At 42.1% G+C, this 21,699-nt stretch overlaps 1 protein-coding gene across 1 annotated transcript; it reads right to left on the minus strand.

Annotated features, from left to right (window-relative positions):
• Nucleotides 1-1,999: 1,999 nt before the first annotated feature.
• BBS2 (Bardet-Biedl syndrome 2) lies at nt 2,000-21,003 on the minus strand. The gene is made up of 17 exons (XM_021535216.3): nt 20,772-21,003; nt 19,223-19,450; nt 18,711-18,836; nt 18,379-18,441; nt 15,814-15,891; nt 13,603-13,707; nt 12,675-12,761; nt 10,770-10,905; nt 8,764-8,903; nt 7,859-8,003; nt 7,120-7,291; nt 5,956-6,085; nt 5,213-5,344; nt 4,552-4,689; nt 4,009-4,121; nt 3,175-3,323; nt 2,000-2,482 (listed from the first exon to the last, which is right to left on the minus strand). The coding sequence occupies exons 1-17, from the start codon at nt 20,886-20,888 to the stop codon at nt 2,376-2,378; spliced, it is 2,166 nt and encodes a 721-aa protein (XP_021390891.2). The 5' UTR covers nt 20,889-21,003; the 3' UTR covers nt 2,000-2,375.
• Nucleotides 21,004-21,699: the final 696 nt, after the last annotated feature.

Raw genomic sequence — 21,699 nt, forward strand, 5'->3', positions numbered from 1 at the left:
ATCTTGGAACATCCTTCCAGGAGATTGGGAAGTCAGGCTCTTTAGAGCTTGCTGCTTTTTAATAAGTATTACACTAGAGGGCATACCAGCCTCTGCTTGAGCAAGGCCCTATCTACCTGATCACATAAGGAACCACCCTTCTTCCTCTGGTGACTCAGATGAAGTAATTTAAGAAGCCAAATTTGCAGTTAGCTTTCAAAGGTTTAGAAATTAATATGTCTCTGCTCTCCCGCCCTTCTTGTTAAGTCCTAAACCCACAGGCAGTCCCAGGCATGACTGGTGCTGCAGGTACAGACGAAAGACTTCACTCACTAAAATTCCAAATTACATGAGCTACTGGAGGAAGAGGGGCCTTAATTTATACAGTGTCAGTAATGGGAGCTTTCTCTATAGATGCTCTTCCTGGATAGCAATCTGTATTTACAATTGGGTGCAGCCACTTACAAAGTACATGCATATTTCATTTGGCAAAGATAAAAGTTGGTTTTACAGGAAAATAAATTACAAATTTGTCAAAAACTTAGATAAGGGAAATCAGCCTTACCAAAGGTCTGCACAGCAAGTGAAAGATTGACCTCACTGCCAGGAGCAGAACACAGCTGGGATTGGCAGTGCCTGGTGCGTAGTCCTGAAAATCAGACTGATGGGAAAGCTGCTTTCTGATCAGAGCTGCTCTCTTGCTCTCTTATCATTAAATGGAGTACATAAATATAAGAAAGCAAGCATTAGGATTTTGAACATAAAGAACAAGAGCTTGCAACAGTGGGAACAGGTACAGCAAGTGGCAGAAAGCCCATAACTTATGCCAGGAGACTGTTCCATAATAAGTCTCTGAGCTGACTTGCTTAGAACAGCATGGGTGGCTCACCACCCTTCTACCAAGCAGCTGGATTTGACTAACAACCTGTTTCTTGAAAGGATTCAAATGAGCTCCTGCAGATTCTGACACTAGTCTGTGCTTTCAGAAGCATAGCTCTCTATAGGGAAGGAGCCAAGGCAGTGGTGAGGGGCAGTTTTGGGAATAAAACATGTTAAGAGAATTACATTCCCCATTCAACTGGTCACATCATGCTCACTAGTGGCTCTGTAACAAAGGGTAGGTTGCTGTTTTTAATTCAGGTGGCTTGTAAAAGAGACCAGTTAGAGGCCATGACCCCTTCTGACAGCCCCAAGAAAGCACCCAAGAAATGTGAGATGGACCAACTCTTCTCTGCCTACGTTGCAGACACCATTGTATGGTGGCAAGGGCGATGCTGATGCAGGAGCATTAGGGCCCAACCTCCATCCTGTGCAGGTTATTTTTAGCTTCAAAAAGAAATTTGCTTTGGCAAAGGTTCTAAAATACCTTTAGATCTTAGATAGAGCCTTACTGTAATATTTTAATCCAATTCTAAGAGATCACATAATTAAACAGGTTTGAGCCAGGAGCCAAGTAATTTTCCAATACCTTCTTCTTTTGATCCCATTAAGTACTACCAGCTCTTCATAATTATGCACCAAGCTTGGGTGTGTAATTTGTTTTTGTTGTTCCTGAAATGCACCCTTGCCCATCTCAGTATGTGCAGTTTTTCCAGCAGTAGCACAGAACCAGTAGGTGGAAGCAAAACTTTCTGCAATCCAGGTGTGGGGAGAATGCTGGATATGAAACAGACCATGTCCTACCTGCACAGATCATGGAACTGGATACCTGTCAAAGATCTTCTGGCTTAAGAGCCAGTGGTTTTCATGCACTGCTCTGCAGTTTACCTAGAAAGCCATGCATCCCTGTGTAAAACCCCGGACTCTCCAGCACAGGAAGTTCAAGGATAAAGGAACTGGATACCTGTCAAAGATCTTCTGGCTTAAGAGCCAGTGAGATGTTATCTTTTGGTGGTTTTCATGCACTGCTCTGCAGTTTACCTAGAAAGCCACGCATCCCTGTGTAAAACCCCGGACTCTCCAGCACAGGAAGTTCAAGGATAAAGGAACTATACAGCAGAAATCAGAGAAGTTGTTTGGGTTGGGTTTTTTCAACAAATAAATTTAGCAGTACACATCTCCCCAACTAAATCAGAACAAAATTAGTCAAACCAGTCTATGTTTTAATGGAAAAGACCAATGCCTGAACTACAAAATATATTTAAATACATAAATAAATTAGTGTAATAAAAAATAACTGTTTGAACTTCTGTCTTGCATAAATACCACATCTGCACTTAAACTCTCTTCATGGAGTTTTGGTCTGTGTAACATTTCTTGCCTAACAAGTAAACTACAGCACTATCATTGTATTTACTTCACCCTACAGTGGAGTAAGGATCTGAATTAACTGCTTGTCATCCATTATCTGCTCAGTGCATGGAATCACTGGCTCTGCACAGCTGCTGCTCCTCTGCCTAAGATGAAGCTGTTCCCACACGCATTATCCTGAACAGTGTGTTGAAGTTGTTGCTCCTTATTGCATCCCGACAAGCACTGATCACTTGTGTTTTAGGTTTGCCAACTGCAAGGAGGAAAAAAAAAAAAAGAAAGGAAAGGAAAAAAAAAATCTCAGTTACAGAGTAAGAACTGTTAAAAATACTTGATCCAGGCTGAAAATTTAGGGATTTCTTTCAAATACTTTTTAAACACATGATGAATCACCACCTTTTTTCTAGTACACAAATAAAATCCTTTCTTTAAAGAAGAATCCGCTGTAGCTTCTGTTTTATGTTGGAAGGGGAATGCTATAAACATACCAAAAAGTACCTCTCTCCCCAAAGACCTAGAGGACTAATAATGCAGATAAACCAGTCCTGCTTAAGTTAGTAGTTGCTTTTTTTAAAAGCAGAATTAAAAAACTAAGAACTGAAGTAATTCTAAAAACAATTCTAAAATCAGAAGACCATTTTTAAAGTAGTATGCCCAACAAAACTATAAATTTCTGCCTCATTCAGAAATCTGGAAATGATTTCAAATTGTTCTTTATAGAATTGTGATCCCAGATTATATGACACACTCACAGTTGACTGTCACACATAATTGGCTATGACTAAAGAATGAAAGATTACTTCTACTAACTCAGTTTCAAGCTAAAAAGTCTGAAGTCACTTAACTGACCCAGGTGACCTCAGGGTCACTTAACTAACCCAGGGACACATCTTACGTGCTTCTCTGAGGGTCTGAGAAATTTTTTTTTCAAAAATAAAGACTTACCACGTAACCGCCCAGCCCTTTGGATTGCCTGATTCACAGCTTTCAGATTATTCAACAGCTCTGTGTGATTGTTGCAACGAATTTTGTATTGATTTATTAAATCTCTGTTCAGGTCATACAACTCGCTGTACCGTGCCTTCATGTTTTTCCTGGGGAAAAATCAGTCCAGTTATTTGCATCTCTAAGGACAAGAGAGTCGTTCCATTTGTCAATATAAAGGTGTAGCAATACATGGTTGTGTTGGCTACCACAGTCACCTGCCTGTCTGCCAGCTACAAGACAACAGACTTGTCTAGACATGTTGGTTATACTCATTATTTTACTTAAAAAAACCTGAACTGTCTATTTTTTGCAGTTACTTTATCCAGCAAGACAAAGTGGAGGCACCACTTTCCCCAGTGAAAGTACCACTGCCCTGCAGTAGCTTGGGCCCCTTTACTGCTGCTCTTCAGAGTAAAGCTTGGAATTAGCAGAAAACAGCAAATCAGAGTGAAAGCCTGACACCAAAAGTTTCTTTCCTGGTGTTCTCAAAATTTCACACACCACAGGTAGCTTTTCCTGCCTTCTTCCCTTAATATATGTTTTCTAACTTATCTCATCATCTTGAAGTAGATTTACCTCAGCTGCTATACACTAAGCTCCTACCCTTGCCCTGTTGCCTTCCTGCGACTGGTTTCCTACCTAAAGGACACGACAAGGTTCAAGGAGAGCTCATGGTGAAACCATCAAAGGTACACTTCTACATGAAAAATTGTAACTAAGCAACTCTTGCATCACACCAGTGTTTTTCTGTGTCTAAACCCCAAACACACAAACCAGGAAGCAATTGCTCACATGTCTCCCAGGAGCCGGGCATCTTCCGCCTGAACCAACATGCTGCGGATGTGGTTGGAGAGTTCGGCCATGTCAGCAGTGATCCGCTGATTCACTGTGTGATGCTCATCCACCTGCCCAAGGCAAACAAGTCATGAGCAAGGGTCCTTGGCACCCTGGGCTTACAGGGCTCAGGTTAAACCTCAGCCCAGTGCAATAGGAAGTAACATCCCAACCTGAACAATTAGCATTCCCTGACACTGTTCTCTTTCCCCTCCCTACTGCCCCCAGAAATGATGAGTAGACTGAGATACACATCTCACATGCTGACCCAAAAACAGAGCTCAATCTCCCAGACAACATATTTACTTTATCCTAAGCAACCAACTGATGGGACCAAGGGCCTGTTCTACAGAAAAAAAACAAGACAGAAAGATGAGTGTCCCATGGAATATACAGCAAGCCATTGTGGGCTGGTTTCCACAAAAAAAGATAAAATAGTTTAGAGATTGCCTCATAAAAAAAAACCCAGTGACTGCTTAGAAATGTCCAAAGCCTCCTCACCTTCACCAATACTTTCCGCAGCTCCTCAAAGTACGCAGGAAAATCTGCTTCCACCTGCAAATCTTCAATGGCCAGGAAAGAGGCCATTGACTGGATAATGTCACCAGCTAGATCAATATCATCTGTGTTGATGGAAATCTGTCAGAAAGGAAAGAAAGCACTTTAGCACTCTTCCATGCCAGAACACGTGAAACTGCACAGCAGTATTGCCTCTCCAACAGTTACCCATGCTCAAAGCAGGTCCTTTTATCAGGAGGGCATGGGCAAGCTCTACAGCTTTCAGTAGACAAGAACACACTGATTTCAACGGGGCTTTTATTCAAGTTTAGGATAGAGAGGCATCTGTGCATACAGGACCAGCTACAGACAGAAGTTACAGGCAGCCTTTGTGCCTCACATTATGGCTCCCTGAAACCATTCTGTGAGGAAATAATTTATCTCCTTCCTATAGATCTGCAGGCTAAGCAGTTTACTTCACTAACAGGCCCTGGAATTTTACCCACCAACAGTAAACAGACACAGACATTTCCAAAAGCCTGAGTGCCTTCTCTGCCTGTTTAGTCATCCTTCACTTTTACTGCCTTTAACTGGCAGCATGGGTACACTGGTTTTACTGGAGTATCACTGAAGGGCTGTTCCACCTGTCCAGGGAGGTACTCACCTCTCCACCAGGCTTGATTTTGATGCAGAGTTGACCTGCATTACGAAGAGAAGTGAAGCAAACCTGAAAGGGAGCACTCTGAAACTCTGCATCTTCTGGCAGCAAGAAGCTCTGATTCAGCCACATAACAATCTTGAAAAATAAAATTAAGAGCATCAGCCATCCCTTGTGTGTAAAGCCTGGGAACCACACAATGTCCCTGCAAATAACATACATCAGAACACATTATTCAGGGTACCACGGAAATTTCATTTACTAAATTTATCCCATAACCCCATGTTATGAACTTCTTAGAATGAGGACCATTGAATTCTTACACCAAAGCTGACTATTCCTTTTAAAGAATAGTCAATAATCAAATCCAACAATCAAAGACTGCTACGAAACTGAGCCAGTACCTGAGCACTGTGTTGCCTTTTTCCTGTTCTCTGCTTATTTAAAAAATTCAACATTCACTAGAGGTTTCCTGCTATCATCAAGCACACAGCAAATAAGATAATATCTGAAACACCTTCTGATCTCAGGCCTTTAGTTCTTGCAGGAATTCCTGAAGCTTGGAATGCCTCAACTGAGTCATCTTTTAAAGACAGAAAAAAAGCAGGGTTGACTTGAAATACACAGACTCCAAAGGCCAGTAGTGCAGTTAACTGCATAATTTCTCCTTTGCTATTGGAAATCTCAAGCTGATTGCAAACCCTTCACCTATGCAAGACTTGAAGCCAGAAAGAAGAGCAGAAACTCACCCTTTGTGGCCTCTCATTCATGGTACAGTTAACAAAGCTCAGGGGCTCTGTGGCCAAGTCTGGGCTGCTCAGGGCATACATGGAAAAGCGGGGAAGCTGTCTTGTCAATTCAAATACATGGAACTGTGTGCTGGAAGCAATCCAATGGAAAAACAGAGAGTAAATAACACAGCACAGATTCACCTATTGCAATGGTTCCTGGTTCTTTTTTAGCTGGAGACTGACACCCATAGTTTCCAATTACATAATCAGCTGCTTACTGCTTCCCTGGAAGAAACACTGAAACTTGGAAATTCCAGGCTTATCACAAGGTTGTATGATTCTTCTCCATTGATGTAATTTTCAATAATCCTTCTACTGAAATATACTCTCTAGGCTAATACATTTACAATTTTACTGTATGATTGGGTGTTTTCTTCACAAGTTCAGTGAAGCAATAATATTAAAAGCAATACTAAAGGCAAATAGAGAAAACAGAAAGGGAATTCAGTTCCATACAGTCTTTCTGCAGTGGATGCATAGCTCTCAAAATATGCCTCCCTGTTCAGGGAAAGAATGCTGCTTCCTAAGGCACCAACAGCTCTGGCAGATGTGAGCAGGAAGAAAGCTGTTTCCAAGGGTATATAAAAAGACATTTTATTTTCTCTGGAGAGGTTTCTATGGGAGACTGGAAAAATGTCTCGAAATCAAGCATGTGTTACTTTCAATTTACCCTGAAGCCAAATGGGTTCAGGGTTACTTTATAGCTTGAGAAACACAGCTGTGTCTCCAGGCTTGCTCAAGTAGTCCACCCAAGCAGCCACGATCCAGGGCCCAGCTCCTTAGGGATGTCAGGACAGAGTCTCTGCATCTGTTGATTCCCTCCACACACCCACAGTAAGATATCTCCTGGAAAAATGCACATTCCTTCCCTAAAAGCAGAACCAAAACACAACAAATCACAGTGATTCCAGAGCATTTAGACTTTGTCTGGAAAGAACTCAGTGCCACAGGTGCATCAATATTTTTAAGAAAGCATCGTAGCTCTCCTTTCATTAAGACAGAGAAATGGAGCACCTGGGAACTAACGGTGCACCTCCCATGGGAGAAGCATGAAACCACATTATTGCTGTTTCCTGGTCCCACAGTTCTGGAGACCAGCAGAGATCATACCACAAAACTCACCTGTTTCGGTAACCCACAAAGGCTTTGATGTGCAAATCCACAGGGACATCTTTGGGTGGAGTAAGGGGAACACGAACACAGCCTGAGAGGTTCTGGAGACTGGGGTGGACCACATGGCTCTCTCCTTCAAATATGCCCTCAGCAAAGATCAGCACAGCACGGATGATTGTGTCTTAGCAACAGGAAGAAAAAGCAGTTCCCAAATTAAAAGCTGTCCTCTGGCAACAAACCAACACTGTTTTCTGAATTAAGCATGTTCAACTCCTTACATCACTCCTCTGAATTGTTAAAATATTCCAAGTGACCAGGACTATCTGGACTTGACTGCATCCTCAGCATGCCCGGTGCAAGGTTAATTTGCTGTTTTGGGGTATTTCCAGCTTTGCATGTAAAGCCAGCTGAGATCCAGCTGCATTCATGCAACACCCTCACTAATGCAGCTGTGGGTTGATGTTTACAGTCAACACAAGAAGTGCTGCAGGGATCACCAAGGCTGGTTTCATCCAAGTTAAATGTTAATTGCCTCAGAAAATAACACATAGTAAGAAACAAATTCCATCAAACTCCTCTCCCCTAAGACGCATCCAAGGAACACAGCTTGATTCAAAACTCTGTGAAAGGAAAGAAGCCACAAAAGGGACATTACAGACAATAACGGGGAGACATTCAGCTAAATATAACTAAAATTTTGCATGATTTTACATGAAGTAAATATCAGTGGTTGAAGGTTATCACTCACCATTTGTGGTGGAAATACACAGTTCCACATGGGCAGACTGGCTGTCAGAGCCCAGATTAACTGAGAGGGCTGTCTGGAGTTGGGTGTTTGCTGGAATCAGACCTCTCTGCCCATCAGCTTCCTTCAACTGAGTGTTCAATTCAGCCTGTTACAGAACACATACCCATCAGCATCAGAATTTCAAGATTTTCATTCAAAAAAACCTAGAAAACACATACACAAGTCAGCAGTCTTTTCTTTCAAAGGAAGATTGTATTACAGCAATTCCCAGATGCTTCCAACTAGCTATGAGTGATGGCTGCTTTAGGCATGGAGTTGTGGACACTTGGGCTACAGTATGTTTGAGTGCTTCATTATGGATGAACCTCAGCTCTGTATGCAAACTTTTACTCAAAGAACACTTCACATATGTCAATTTTAAACACAGTCTTATAGAATTGCAAGTTTCTGCTATGGTGGTCAATTGCCGTTTAAAGATTGAGTTTGCTCTTTCCTCAGACTATTTTTTGAAATGCTCACCATCAGTGTGATTCCTACATCCTGACAGTGCTCCCCACCCTCACGCAGTGACCTGATCCTCTCACACAATCCCCTCTCATGCACTGAAAACTACAATTTTCAATCATAAGCCAAAGCACAAGGCTGAAGGGAATCCAGTTCTAAACACAACTGCTCTGGCAAGAGGAAGAAGCAAAGAAGGCGTTATTAAAATACAAAAAGCAAGTTCTGAACTTGCACAAGATGCTAGCCAAATGCAGAGGCAGGAGCCCCCAGCAGACAATCTCACTGCATCCTGACAAGCAGTTCTGACTTGTCTGGACTGCCCCACAACCGCTTTCCAGATTACTCTGGATTTTTACCAACACAAAGGTGTGTTTTCGCCCTACACATTGTTAAAGCAGTACCTTTGTATTTTCCTCATAATTTTTCAATTCCAGCAGCAGATTTTGTTTCTTTTGACTAAGTTCTCGGATAAGATCCTGCTCAGCACTTGTATCCATTAGGTTCCCTTTCATTTCCTCACCTCCTGGCAGATAGCCTCGGACTGTACAAAAACAAAACATAGCCCATTTCAGCAAAGACTTCAACAGCCTGCCCAGAATTTCAGTTTGTTACATGACTCTCTTGAAAACCTCTGCAGTTCTCATCTTCAGCTAGTACTATTCAGTTGAAAACTTGAGCATTGATTTAGACACACAGTCTCTCACTTTCTTGGTGACTGAGGCAAGAGAACTGCATTAAAAAAAAAAAAGGTGAATTTCCAACCTGTCTTTAAGCCGTACTCACCTGACCAAACAAGTGCAGCATGCAGTCCTTTTGCAAGAGAATTCCCACTGCAATCATTCTTTAAGGTGCTTAGGCAAGTTTACAATTATGTAGAATTAATAAAATGTGTACCTGGATTTCTAGAGCTGGTCAGAGGAGTTGTGGCTGTCTGGAAGTGGCTGTAAGTCACTGTTAATCAGCCAGTAAACAAGATTTACCCACATTAGCTTTTCCCCAAATCTAGGGATACTTCACTTCAAGGGTTAAGACTTGTTTCCCAGTAGTTCAGAGAGGCACAGAGTTATGGAAATACCTCTAACTGTCAGCGGAGACAGAGGACCTGAACAGGTGATGAGACAACTTTCATTTTGCTCTACAGCTGTGCACCCTGACTGCAGCTCTAAAAATGAAAGCCAGGGACAAAAATCTTTTACTTGGGAAGAATATGCTGCCTTGACTGCAAATGTCTGCTGCCCTGTAAAAAGCTGCATGGAACTTGAAATCATTAAGCTTGCACACTGTCCTCTGATGAAAGGACACACTTTATTATTTCTGAGTGAATCATTCATTTAAAATGAGAGCAAGACAAAAACCACTGCAACACAAGAGAACACCTCATGTGAAAGGATGCTGGTCCCAAATAGAACTCTAATAATACTCTCTATATAACCCCAGCCACACTTATTACTAAGGCCTAAAGGGATTCACATTGTGCAAGGCTTGTCTACAATGGACCCATCAGAAAAGGATGATCATGTTCAGTGATACCAACCTACACAACTCTGCTAGGACAAGGTTCTCCAGAACTGCTTACAATGTTCCCCTTCCATAAGCTTGGGAAAAAGTTTTATAAGCTGAAGCCCAAATGCAGCAAATCCCCACAGCCTGTGATTAAGACAGTCAGCAAAACACACTGCTATTTAACAAGGACAGGCTTTTGTTTCAAATGGGTTGTGCCAGACCTGCTTGTCTCAGGCCACTGACGCCAAGGAGTCGGATAATCACACCAGTGTCTTTCCTGGAGCCATCCCTGTAAATTCATACTGAGCTTATTTAAATCATCTGTGATCATATTTATTTCCACTCATAATAACAAGGCCTGACTTCTTGAATGCATGGTGGGATAAATCCACCACTTCTCCAGTCTCAGGATAGCATTTTCCAGGAAACAAAGTGCTGTTAACATCTGAAATTTCTAATATAAAAACTCTTAATCTGCAGAAGAAAACCAAAACACACACACCCTCAGCTCTTTAAACACCTTTACCTACCGTAAAGCAGCCAAAGAAGTAAAACATAGAAAAAAATATTTCCTACACATTCATCTATTATAATGTAGCCTGAAGAACCAGAGTCTGTACTGAATATCATTATCTTTGCATTAGGATGGGGTTTCTTCCATTAGACAAATGAATTTTGATGGTTTCTTGGATCATAATGAAACACATGCTGATTCTCACAGAAAAGGCAATATTCAAAATCCTGTTTGCAGATAGCATAACTCAAAATTCCCTTAACTGCACATAAAGCAAAGGGCATTTGGCACACAAAATGCTGGAACAAAACAATGTTTAGCTAATCTGAGATGATGTGATGTGCCTGATATTACTGTGTATTACATAAATATCATTAACAATGCTTTTACCTTCACCATCAACTGAGCAGCAGATTAACTGGGTGGTCCCATCCATTCTGTAATCCCCCTCCACCAGTCCTGCAATTGAGGAAGCAAAGTTGTCCTTAAAGATGACCTCCCCAGTCCGGTCACTGCGTGCATCAACCTGGAAAAACAAAAAGTTCCAAGCCTCAGCATGAAGAGAAAAGCCAACTCCAAAACACGTGTCATGCCATACCCTGAGTTGTTAACTGAAAGCCAGATCTGCTCACAGAACTGCAGGGGAAGCTGCAGCTCTGCTCATCCAAACACCACACATGAAAAAAATACTCTCAAGAAATGACCTCTAGGCAGACTCTAGAAGGAGCTAGAAGGAACTTCTCTTCAGAGATGCTTCCCTAAGTTACAAAACTAAAAAAGGAAGGAAATAAAAGGAACTGCAAATCTGCACTGGAAATATTATGCACATATGATGCAGCAATGATGGGACTAAACCAGAAATAACTTTAATGCAGTATTTACAACCTCTCCTCTCAGCTGCAGTCCTTGTGTGGTGAATTATTTTTATACACAAATACCACAACCTTCAATTACCTTTCAGTTGATAAGAAGGGTGAGGTGGGCTCAGTTCCATGCACTGTGTAATTTCCATAGCACAGGTCACACCATTACTCTTTCTGGGAGCTATGGACTGTTTCAGACCAACATATTGAGTAGAGACTACCAGTGGAAAAGAACAGGAGCAAAGCAAGGAGATATTCTCTGTCACTGTGGAGCTCAGTAAAGAAAGATGCAGGTACATGTTTATGGAGCAAAGAGGAAAGATCCCAGTTTATTCATGCATCTCTTTTATACAGTTTTTAAAGAGCATCCCCTGTCTATCTCCAATTGGGAAGTAACAAGTTGTTACCCTTTATTGATTGGTCGCTCAATCTGGTGTGGACATGCAGAATGAGTTGCTTGTGATATACAATCTTCATTTTCCTACCTAACACTGTAAAAACAGTTTATACAGGTGGCTAGAATTTTTCACAGTCCTAGAGTTCTTTCTCAGGGAAAGCAGGTTGTTTAGTTCTACAGTCCTAGAGTTCTTTCTCAAGCAAAATAAGTTGTTTTTCACTGCTGCAGGACTCTGCTCTCATGAAGAGCTGTCAGCTTTCTCACGGCTTCTGTCAGCTCAAGTCAGGATTCAGTTTGTAAGGCCTCTGGCCTGCTGTTTCACCACCACAGTTCTTTCTTTAACAATGTCACACACCTAATCCAATGTAAGTTACAACACATCTGGGCTCAGGACTGCCAGCTTGATATGAAGTTATTAAAGTGCCACAGGCTAATGAGAGTAATAAGAGGTGTGTAGAAAAAAGCACAGCTTTACAGAAAAACCTGGCAAGCTGCATCCAGGAGAGATGTAGCAGTTGAAACAGTCATTTCTGGCAAAGGGGAATACCAAGGAACAGGTTTAAAAGACCAAAACTGAACTGTATAGAATGCCTCTACATAAAATGAAATAATGCTTGATTAATCCTGCCACAGTCAAGACAGACGCTGCTCTCCTGTTACATAACTGCTTTGTCCTCTCTGCAGTTTGGGAACATTAAGAACACACTGCAGAGGATTATTCACGTGTCCTCAAGACACACCTGAATAGAGACACTCAAGAACTCTAGGATGTGGCATATGATCTCTGCTGCCATGGAAACAACTTGCCACACCTTAGCAATTGACTCTGAGCTAAGCAGGGGAAGCAGCTTTTCTCTGATCTTGCATTTGGCACAAGACTCACAAGCCAAACTAGGTTTACTGCAATAGATCTGCAGCGCTCAGGTTTCTAAGTCTTTTTCATTTTTTGGTTGTTGTTCATCAGATAACTTAACAGCCTTGTTCAAACACAGCCCCCGTATCTACAGTTCCTCATTTTCCCCTGTATAAACTCACCTTCCCGTTAGACCAGCCAGTGATCAACTCACACACTCCATCAGAGTTCAGGTCAAACGCATGTATGCTCATTGCTTGGTTTTTTGACTGAGGGCAGAAAAGAAAGAACAAATTAAGCTTGGGTATGTTCTCTAAACTTCACATGCTTGCCACTTGCAAACCACTGGACTATGAGACTACAGAGAGTACAGAAAGGAGTATAACTATGCCTCTTAACAGGAAGTTTCAGCATCACTAAGGTCACAGACACATGTGACATCTTAGCCCTTGCACTACTAATTTAGTACACTGCTTTTAAAGGACCTGATAGTTCCTTTAAATACATTTTCATCCAAGTACATTATCAGAACTCACATAAACGAAGTGTAAAAATCAAATCCTCTAGGAAAAAAAGTATCAGGGCCTCAACACGGTCATAAAATTAGACTACTGAGGACAACCATGAGCATCTTCCTGCCAACTCTCAAGAAATCATCTTATTGCTATTAAATATACTGTTCTGTGTTATATTAAGAATATCAAAATGAGCATCAGAAAAGGATCTTGTCAAACTGATTTGCTGGAGCAGGAAATTGCTATTGATGAGAAAAATTAACCTTGAACATAGAAAATGCAAGATTTCGGCTTCTGAAAAAGTTTATTGATTCAGCCAGAGGATATTCTAACACAAACTCAAATGTCTCCTGTTAGCTGAAGAATCCCTAGTTCTATGGTTGTATCCCTGTTGTTTAAACCATCACCAACAGCCTAAAATACTGCAGGAACTGACCTGGTATTTTACAGAACCTACAAAAACAGGTAGATTTTGTAAGAACAAAATTACATTAAGTTCTCTGCTCAGCAAAGCTCACCTAAGGGTAACATCAGAATGACCTGAAATTAGATACCAAGTTTCCAGGCAGCCTTCAAGCTCCAACAATGGACTGACCTTAATCCTCCAGTAGCGCGCTGCCTTGTTGTAAACTCCGACGGTGCCATTGGCAAGAGCGTAGCCAAAGCGGCTGCCATACATGGGGCTAAGTGCAGTGATTGTCTGGTGGGGAAAGGAGGGAGAGAGAGGACACAGGAGTGAGAACTTGTGCAACTTCAACTAACAGAGAACAGGCTACAGACCTATCATATGAGTCCTACATTTCTTAAGTGGTAAGTAAGTCTGTTGTAGGAAGTATTGAATACTGAAGTAACTACTTTTAAGAATCACTGAAATCACTGAAGGCCTTGCAGGATTTCCTCACACAAGCTGTATTACCAGTGTTAGCACACACTTCAGCAAAGATTGCAGAACTGCCCTCAAACAACTATTTCCTACCACAGACAGCAAAACAACTGCTCATAGGATTCCTGTGGTCATCAGGGCTTACACTCTAGCATTGAGAAATTACACACAATATTCCTTAAGCTTAAGGAGCTGACAATGCCAAAGGTTCAACTTGCCTAGGTTAGGAAAGCCCTGGAGATATTACTGGTAGAAAATCTTTGCCCAGTACTAGTAAGATAAAAATTAAAAACTGCCACAGTTGGACTTCTTTGGAACACCAGACTAGGTGTCCTACCTGAATAAGTTCTGGAGAAAGTCCTGAGAGTCATAACTTGGCCTATTTCTCACTCCTTTAAAACCCATTCCTCATTGAGCTAAGGTTATCAGGGCTTGGAAATGCAGGTTCTTCGCACACTGAGACTACAGATTTTAATGTCAGGAGGAACAATTGCAATCATCTGTCTGGTCTTCTGTACAACATAGCACAGGAGACTTCCTTCAATTAAATTCTTCCCCAACATTTCATTTGAACTTATCTGACTGTGCCCCTTGGATGTTTTACCATAAAAATTTGTTTCCAAACACTTTATCCCTTCCTCTCACAATCTTCTGCTGAGTCTTTCATAAGTATAAACTAAATTACAAGTACCCAGTAAGGACAGAAGACTACAGCAACAGTCAGAAACTCAAACATAACAATAAATCCAACTTTATTCTCCATTTATAAGAACCACAACAGTCTACAGCTTCAGCTTCACCAGAGTAAGTGATTAAACATAGAAAATGAAAACTATCCAAGACTTACAAACCAAGCATAATGTACAAAGACACTGTTCCCTGATTTTACCTTCCTAAAAAGAAAGGTTTCGCTTCAGCTTTATCTTTTTATGTTAGAATAGTAGTATTGTAACAGGCTTCCTATGACTGCAGGTGTGAACTTAAAACAATACTACTGAGGATCTGGAAATAAGTCACACTTGAAAGTGACAGACCTTTAGCATACCTTTAACTAGAAATGACCAGACTAGCCACTGCACAGAGAGCAAGCCATATTACAGGCCCAGTTCTAATTGCAGTGATGGCAACAACCTCCTTTTCTGGAACAGTGCCTGGCTTTGTCTTTTATAGCTCTTCATAAGTGGTTTATTAGCTAAGCCTTTTAGTCCCATCTTGGGCAGCTGGGAGGTCTCAGATCTTAAAGGACAAAGGTCTGTGACCTAACTCTACCTTGGGTCCAGAAGGGCTGTGAGAAGACTGAGAACACTTCTAAATGCAGTGATAAGGATATTTTACTCCCTTCCTAGAAACCAAAATCAGTGGGCTTTCTCTCAGGTCTTAAGCTAAACAGCTACTCCTATCCCTCTGTAAACATATCTGCCCCCATAGCTTACTTTAGTCACCACAGCAGCCAGTTTTTAACTCCAATTGCAATATAATCTTCCCGTTTTGCCTGGGCATCCCCCTTCTGCCCTGCCATGCACTGCCTGGATACACACACAAGGACAAGTTACACCATCATGACTGCATCTAAAACATTTGAGGAAAACTGCAGAAGGCATCCTTTTACTCAGAGGACACTAAGAGCTTCAATCACAATCCAGCAACCTTAATTACCCTTGCACAGGCTCCTGACTGTCAGCCAAGAATAGTCACTTTTCTCAGTGGGGTGAAAGGTTTATAAATAAACAAAGCAAAAAGCCCCCTGCATAATGAAAGACATTATTAAACTCAAACTTTTGCAGTTCTAGCAGAATAGATACTGTTCCAAATAGTTAAGTAACTACTTAACTACACAATAAATCTGAACCAGAGAAGCTTTAGATACACAACACTTTCAGCTCTGTCAGCAACTATAATAAACATTACCCAGAAATAATTTACCTCTGTCTCTGACATTTCTGCCACAATCTCATCTTCTTTAAACACACGGATGTCAAAATCTTCAGAGCCAACAAGAAGCTGAAAATAAATAATGCTCTTTAAAAATAATTATTCAAGCTAAGGAAGCAAGCACCAGAATCCAGAGGACAAATGAGTATTTCAAGTCCAGCAATGAAGACGTTTTAACAGATCTGTGAAATGTTGCAATGTTGGACTGATCTCTCATTAAAAAAAAACAACTAAACAAACACACACAAAAAAACCCAAGACAAACAAACCAACCAACCTCAAGGAATCCAAGTATCAACTATCTCTGCTTCTCTAAACTAAGTGGTGGCTGCCACTACTGCCAAGTAGAAGTAAAATCAGCTTTATTTTGATGTAAATTATTATACCAATAGGCACTGAATTGGGTCTTCTGCCTCCTCACTCCTTAATATTTCCTACATTTTAGTTCTTTTCCTGTTTCCTAGTTCACCAGGTAGAAGGCATTAACTGGAAAGAAGCCCAATGGAAAAGTTCATACTGAAGATCGTGACAATTGTCAGATTCTCTTTTGCAAACTGAGAAACCAAGAAACAGATCTGCTCAGTGCCTCATCCATAAAGTCATCCATCAAATCAAAGTCTACAACTGGTAGTACTTTTCCCCACTGGAACCCATGAGCCTTTCATCTTTACATGGCAAAAGAGATACAAATCCATAACAAAGCTGGATTTTTAAAAAGATTAAAAGCTTTTATTTTCACAAGTAAAGATGCTTCAGATTATGTCAAACTAAATCACATCAAACTAAGTCTACTGCACCTACTGAAATTATTTGCAACAACTAACATATTTAAGAAGTACAGATCTCTTGACCAAGTTGCAACCACCAGCAAAAGGCAACCAGATAAAAGCACACAATCCTGAAACAATTACTGGTGATGCTGTGTTTTCCAGAAATGCCTAGACTTTTTTGGTTAGTTTGATTCACCCCATCCACCTCAGTGATTTTCATCCCACTGGACAGAAATTTGAAAGAGCGAGTCTAAGTTCTGCTCCACAAGTCTTCTGCCAGATGGCAGAAGAGTAACCTTCATCCATCCAAAAATCCTGAGGAAGGCAGTGACAAGTTAGTTCTGTTAGCTACTAAAAGTATATTTAAAATCAGCAAATTCTCAATCAGTTTTTTTAAAATCAGTAAATTCTAAATGTAAATTTGTTTTTACTGGGGCAGAAAGAACAGAAATTAAGCTAACATAGTCATTTACCAGCTAAGACACAAAGTGGTAATTTAGGAAGCTTCTTCTTGCATTTTCTCAGAACTTCAGCTTTAAACCAGAGGCAGTTTCACAAAAGCCACAAATAAAAGTAAATAAATAGGTAAAAACCCTTTAAAATCACCCAGATAATTAAGATCAAAAAGAACCCTGGAAACATCTTGGTAAATGCACTTTGGGGTAACTGGCCCAACAAGTTAGTCAGATATTGTATCCAGCTCTACTCAGCCCAAAGTAGCACCAGATTACACCAACTGCCAAGAATGAACTTCCATCAAACAGAAAAATATAGCAAAACCCACTTAAAAGCACAAGTCCAAAACATTTGCAATTAGTGCCATAGATCACTTTCCTGGTTTCTGAATCTCTAGACACTGTCTCCACTTTCTATAAACACTTCTCAGCACACTAAAAAATTGCAAAGCGGAGCTGTGCAGAAATTTATTTGAAAACTTGAAACTGTTTCATTTCCTAAAGATCCCAATCAAGCAGGGCCTGTACCAGTTTAGTGCTTATAAAAAACACATGAATATTGTCAAGGCCCTTTACACACCACTATTACATAGTCAAATTGGATGTTCCAAAGGAGGATTTTTCAGGAACTAAACAAAGAAGTTGAAGTAATTATGTTTAAAGTCTTAAGACAAATTACAAAAGTAAGTATTTTTAGCATAATGATTTAACTTCATATTGATTTGCATCTGATGTATACTAGGAAGCCATTACTCTTCTTAAAGATTCATATTTAGAAGCACAGTTGTTCATTTGGGATGAAGAAATGTTTCCAAAAGAGAATGCCATACAAATTCACAATTTCACCAAACTCTTGCAGCCTGCACAATCAGAATATCAGCTTTTTCCTATTGTTTGTGTTGCATCATTATCAGCAAGATGTGTGTTACAAGTCATTGTCATTTTAAATCAGCAAAGCAAAGAGTATTTCATTTGCCTATGTCCCTGTAAGGGAACAGAAGAGCTGGACATGAAGACAGATTTCTCAATTTTACCAAGCATAAGTGAAGCTTTTCAAAAGAATAGCTTTTTAAAAGTTCACTTTTAAGCTTGCAAGTTGTTTCTCTGAAATTTAAAAAACTTCATAACCATATTCAAGAAATACCACCAAAATAGATGCCTTGCCACCTGATGATCACAGGCATTTCACTGTATAGTTCCTGGTGTAAAGAAAAATGAGAAACTTTAACTCATGATGTAAGTCAGTTGTATTTGATAATCTAAGTTTTTCTATTATCATTTCACTACAAGACCACGAGAACAACTGAATTAATGTGTAAATGATTACAAACCTCAGTTTTTCCATCATCATCGAAGTCACACAGTGCTAATGAACGAACGTTGTCTCCAGTAACCTGCAATGAGAAGGACAGTACTCAGTGATGGTCACAGCTGTCAGAAGCTGAATTATTTTTATTATCTCAACTAGAGAATAACAATCGACACAATCAGTGTTCAAGTAACACCTGAATGCACTGGCTAAAATACAGTTTAAGGCCTGAGATAAATTAAGAACAATCAACAACTAAAATAATAGTTATCATATTAAAAAAAAAAATCAGGATGATTTAGTGCCATTGAAAGAATCTTCTAATAACATCAAAACTATTACGCGTGGCCTTACCGTCCAAAAACGGTCATTTCCTTCATAATCAAAGCCCTGCAGGGCACAGTTTCCACCAATAATAGCAAGTGGAGGCGAAATATCTCCCAGCTTCCCAAGAACTATTGCATTGGCTCCATCTGAAACCTGAAGAGAAGTATTAAGGAAAAAAGAAACAGCAGACAATAATACATCAGACCACACAAGTGAAGAAGACAGCTTCCAACAGTATCACTGTCAGTTTAGCTGAGCTCTGTATGCCTAGTATTTTTTTTAAGTTGGTCTTGTTAGGTGATGGAACATATGAATGCAATGTATATCTCTATGTGTGAGTGTAAATTTTCATGTATTAATTTTTAAATATTGCAGATATTCTAGAGACAAAACATTCTGAATATAGCAGTAGGAATAATGCATAGCACAGACACATAATTAGTTAACAAAGTAATGTAAAAACTGTAATCTTTACAATTCAAAGAATTTAAAGAAAATCATGGAGATACTAAAAGAAACAGACAGTTAAACCAACTTGCCTCTCTGTAAAACAAATCTGAGTTGTTATACACATCGTAAGCCAATAAATTAGTCTGTGTTCCAACCAGAAGACAGTCATAACCCAGCTGAGGGTTCAGCACCCCTGAAGTCAAACAAGTAATCCCTTGATTAATGTTCAGAAGAGAAATGTCTGAATCTTGGTTACTTTGCACCATTCGGTTTGTGTTTATTCTCTGTCCTCGGGCATGAGGATTGTGAATAAAAACCTGTAGAAACAAAGACATAAATATTAACACAACACATGTATCTGTTTGTATACAAACAGTAAAGACTATTGTTTGGAAATAACCATGATGGGATAGAAAATAATCATTCAACCTAAATGAGGACAAAAGACTGGGGGTTTTACTGACAATATTTCTCACAGCTATTCCTTAAACTATACCAGAAACAGGGAAATGGCAGGAAAAACAGTGCTCTGACCAGTGGAGTTCCAACATCATTGTTTTGTTTGTTTCTGAAAATGACAACTGACAAGTCTTTGGAGTAAGGCAAAAATAGGAAACAAAAAGGAGCAACAACAAACTAAACAAATTAGCTCCAGTGGTAGCATTATTTGCAAAACATGCCAAACATTTAAGACCATTTACCTGGTACATATCTGTAACCTCCATCTGTAGGTGAACATGGTTAGTTTAAAAAGGATGAATGATAAATATGGTTTTACTCTCACTGACCAATGCTCAGTCACTGTAATTTGCCTGGAGCCAAGTCAGAGGATCACAGGCTCAACAGTTTGCTTTCTAGCTGTGCAGTCTATCCCTTAGACAAGCCCTTGTTCTACGCTGTTCTAAAGGTGCCAAAATAACATTAATAATGCTTGGAAACATCACAGATGAACTCTCTTTGTATTTACAACCTAAGTGCCCCTGTGGGTTTATGCTTCAACTTATGCTTTATTAGTCAGGTTGTACTTAATTCTGTTTTGTTTATGTTTCTAACTTAAACAGAGCACACAGGATGCACTCTGTTCCCGTCAGGCTGTTTGTGTATCACCCACAGAAACCTCAGCCCCGTTATCAGCACAGAGCTTGGTTTGTAACAGTGCCAAGGCTCACTGCTCTAAGAACTGCATGACAAAACCCATGGCTTAAAAAAAAATCCCACTGTCTGCTAGAAAACTTAAGTTTCTTTGGCGACTTGGGTTTGTAAACTGGCTCAGGCTGGAAGCCACAGAAGTCACCCAGTCCAACCTCCCTCTCCAACAGGGTCCCCCAGAGCGTGATACTCCAGATTGCGTCTAGACATCTTTTGAATCTCCCCGGGGCTGGAGACTCCACAGCCTCTCTGGGCACCTCTGCTACTGCTCAATTTCGTCACCTGCTTTTAATGTTTGCGGGCTCCCTGCTGCAGCAGAGCGAGGCTTCGAGCACCCCGTGCTCGAGCGCCCGGGCCGCGGCTCTGCGGAGCCGGGCTGGGCTCGGCCCTGCCGGGGAGCTGCGGGGGCTCAGCGCGGCTTCCGCGGCGGCCGCCGGGGCTGCTCGGCCGGGCCAGGCCGCGCCGCGGCCGCTGCTCCTGCCCCGTTACCTTGCCCGCCTGCGTGGCGGCCGCCAGGCAGGGGTGCGTCCCGTCGTACCGGCCCAGCGCCACCATGCGGGGCAGGATCTTGTGGTTGAGCTTCAGCGTGAACACGGGCACCAACATGACGGGCGAGGGGCCGCGGGGCAGGGCGGGGAACGCCACAGGGAGCCGGTTCTGGCCGGGCCGCGGGGCCGCCGCCGGACGCGGATCCGCCGGCACCGGCACCGGCACCGCGCGCACGCGCAGGCGCCGCGTCAGCGGGCGGGGCGCGGCCCGAGGGGCGGCCGCGGGGGGGCGCTGTGGGGCCGGGCCGCGGGAGGCGGCGGCTCTGAGGGGAGATGGGACCGGGGCAATGGGGAGAGGGGACCGGGGAAATGGGGAGATGGGACCGGGGCAATGGGGAGAGGGGACCGGGGAAATGGGGAGATGGGACCGGGGCAATGGGGAGAGGGGACCGGGGCAATGGGGAGAGGGGACCGGGGCAATGGGGAGATGGGACCGGGGCAATGGGGAGAGGGGACCGGGGAAATGGGGAGATGGGACCGGGGCAATGGGGAGAGGGGACCGGGGCAATGGGGAGAGGGGACCGGGGCAATGGGGAGATGGGACCGGGGCAATGGGGAGATGGGACCGGGGCAATGGGGAGATGGGACCGGGTCTGATGGGGAGATGGGGGCAATGGGGAGATGGGACCGGGGCAATGGGGAGATGGGACCGGGGCAATGGGGAGAGGGGACCGGGGAAATGGGGAGAGGGGACCGGGGCAATGGGGAGAGGGGACCGGGGCAATGGGGAGATGGGACCGGGCAATGGGGAGATGGGACCGGGGCAATGGGGAGAGGGGACCGGGGCAATGGGGAGATGGGACCGGGGCAATGGGGAGAGGGGACCGGGGCAATGGGGAGAGGGGACCGGGGCAATGGGGAGATGGGAC

This window comes from Lonchura striata, chromosome 11 (assembly GCF_050655825.1).
Source record: "Lonchura striata isolate lonStrDom1 chromosome 11, ASM5065582v1, whole genome shotgun sequence".
In the NCBI taxonomy this organism is placed as follows: domain Eukaryota; kingdom Metazoa; phylum Chordata; class Aves; order Passeriformes; family Estrildidae; genus Lonchura; species Lonchura striata.

Coding starts and splice junctions, on each gene's coding strand:
- BBS2 (XM_021535216.3), bottom strand. CDS start 20,888: ATGTTGGTGCCCGTGTTCACGCTGAAGCTCAACCACAAGATCCTGCCC. Junction 7,292..7,858: donor GTGTATTTCCACCACAAATG/GTGAGTGATAAC, acceptor CCTGTTGCTAAG/ACACAATCATCCGTGCTGTG. Junction 5,345..5,955: donor TGAATGAGAGGCCACAAAGG/GTGAGTTTCTGC, acceptor TTATTTTTCAAG/ATTGTTATGTGGCTGAATCA.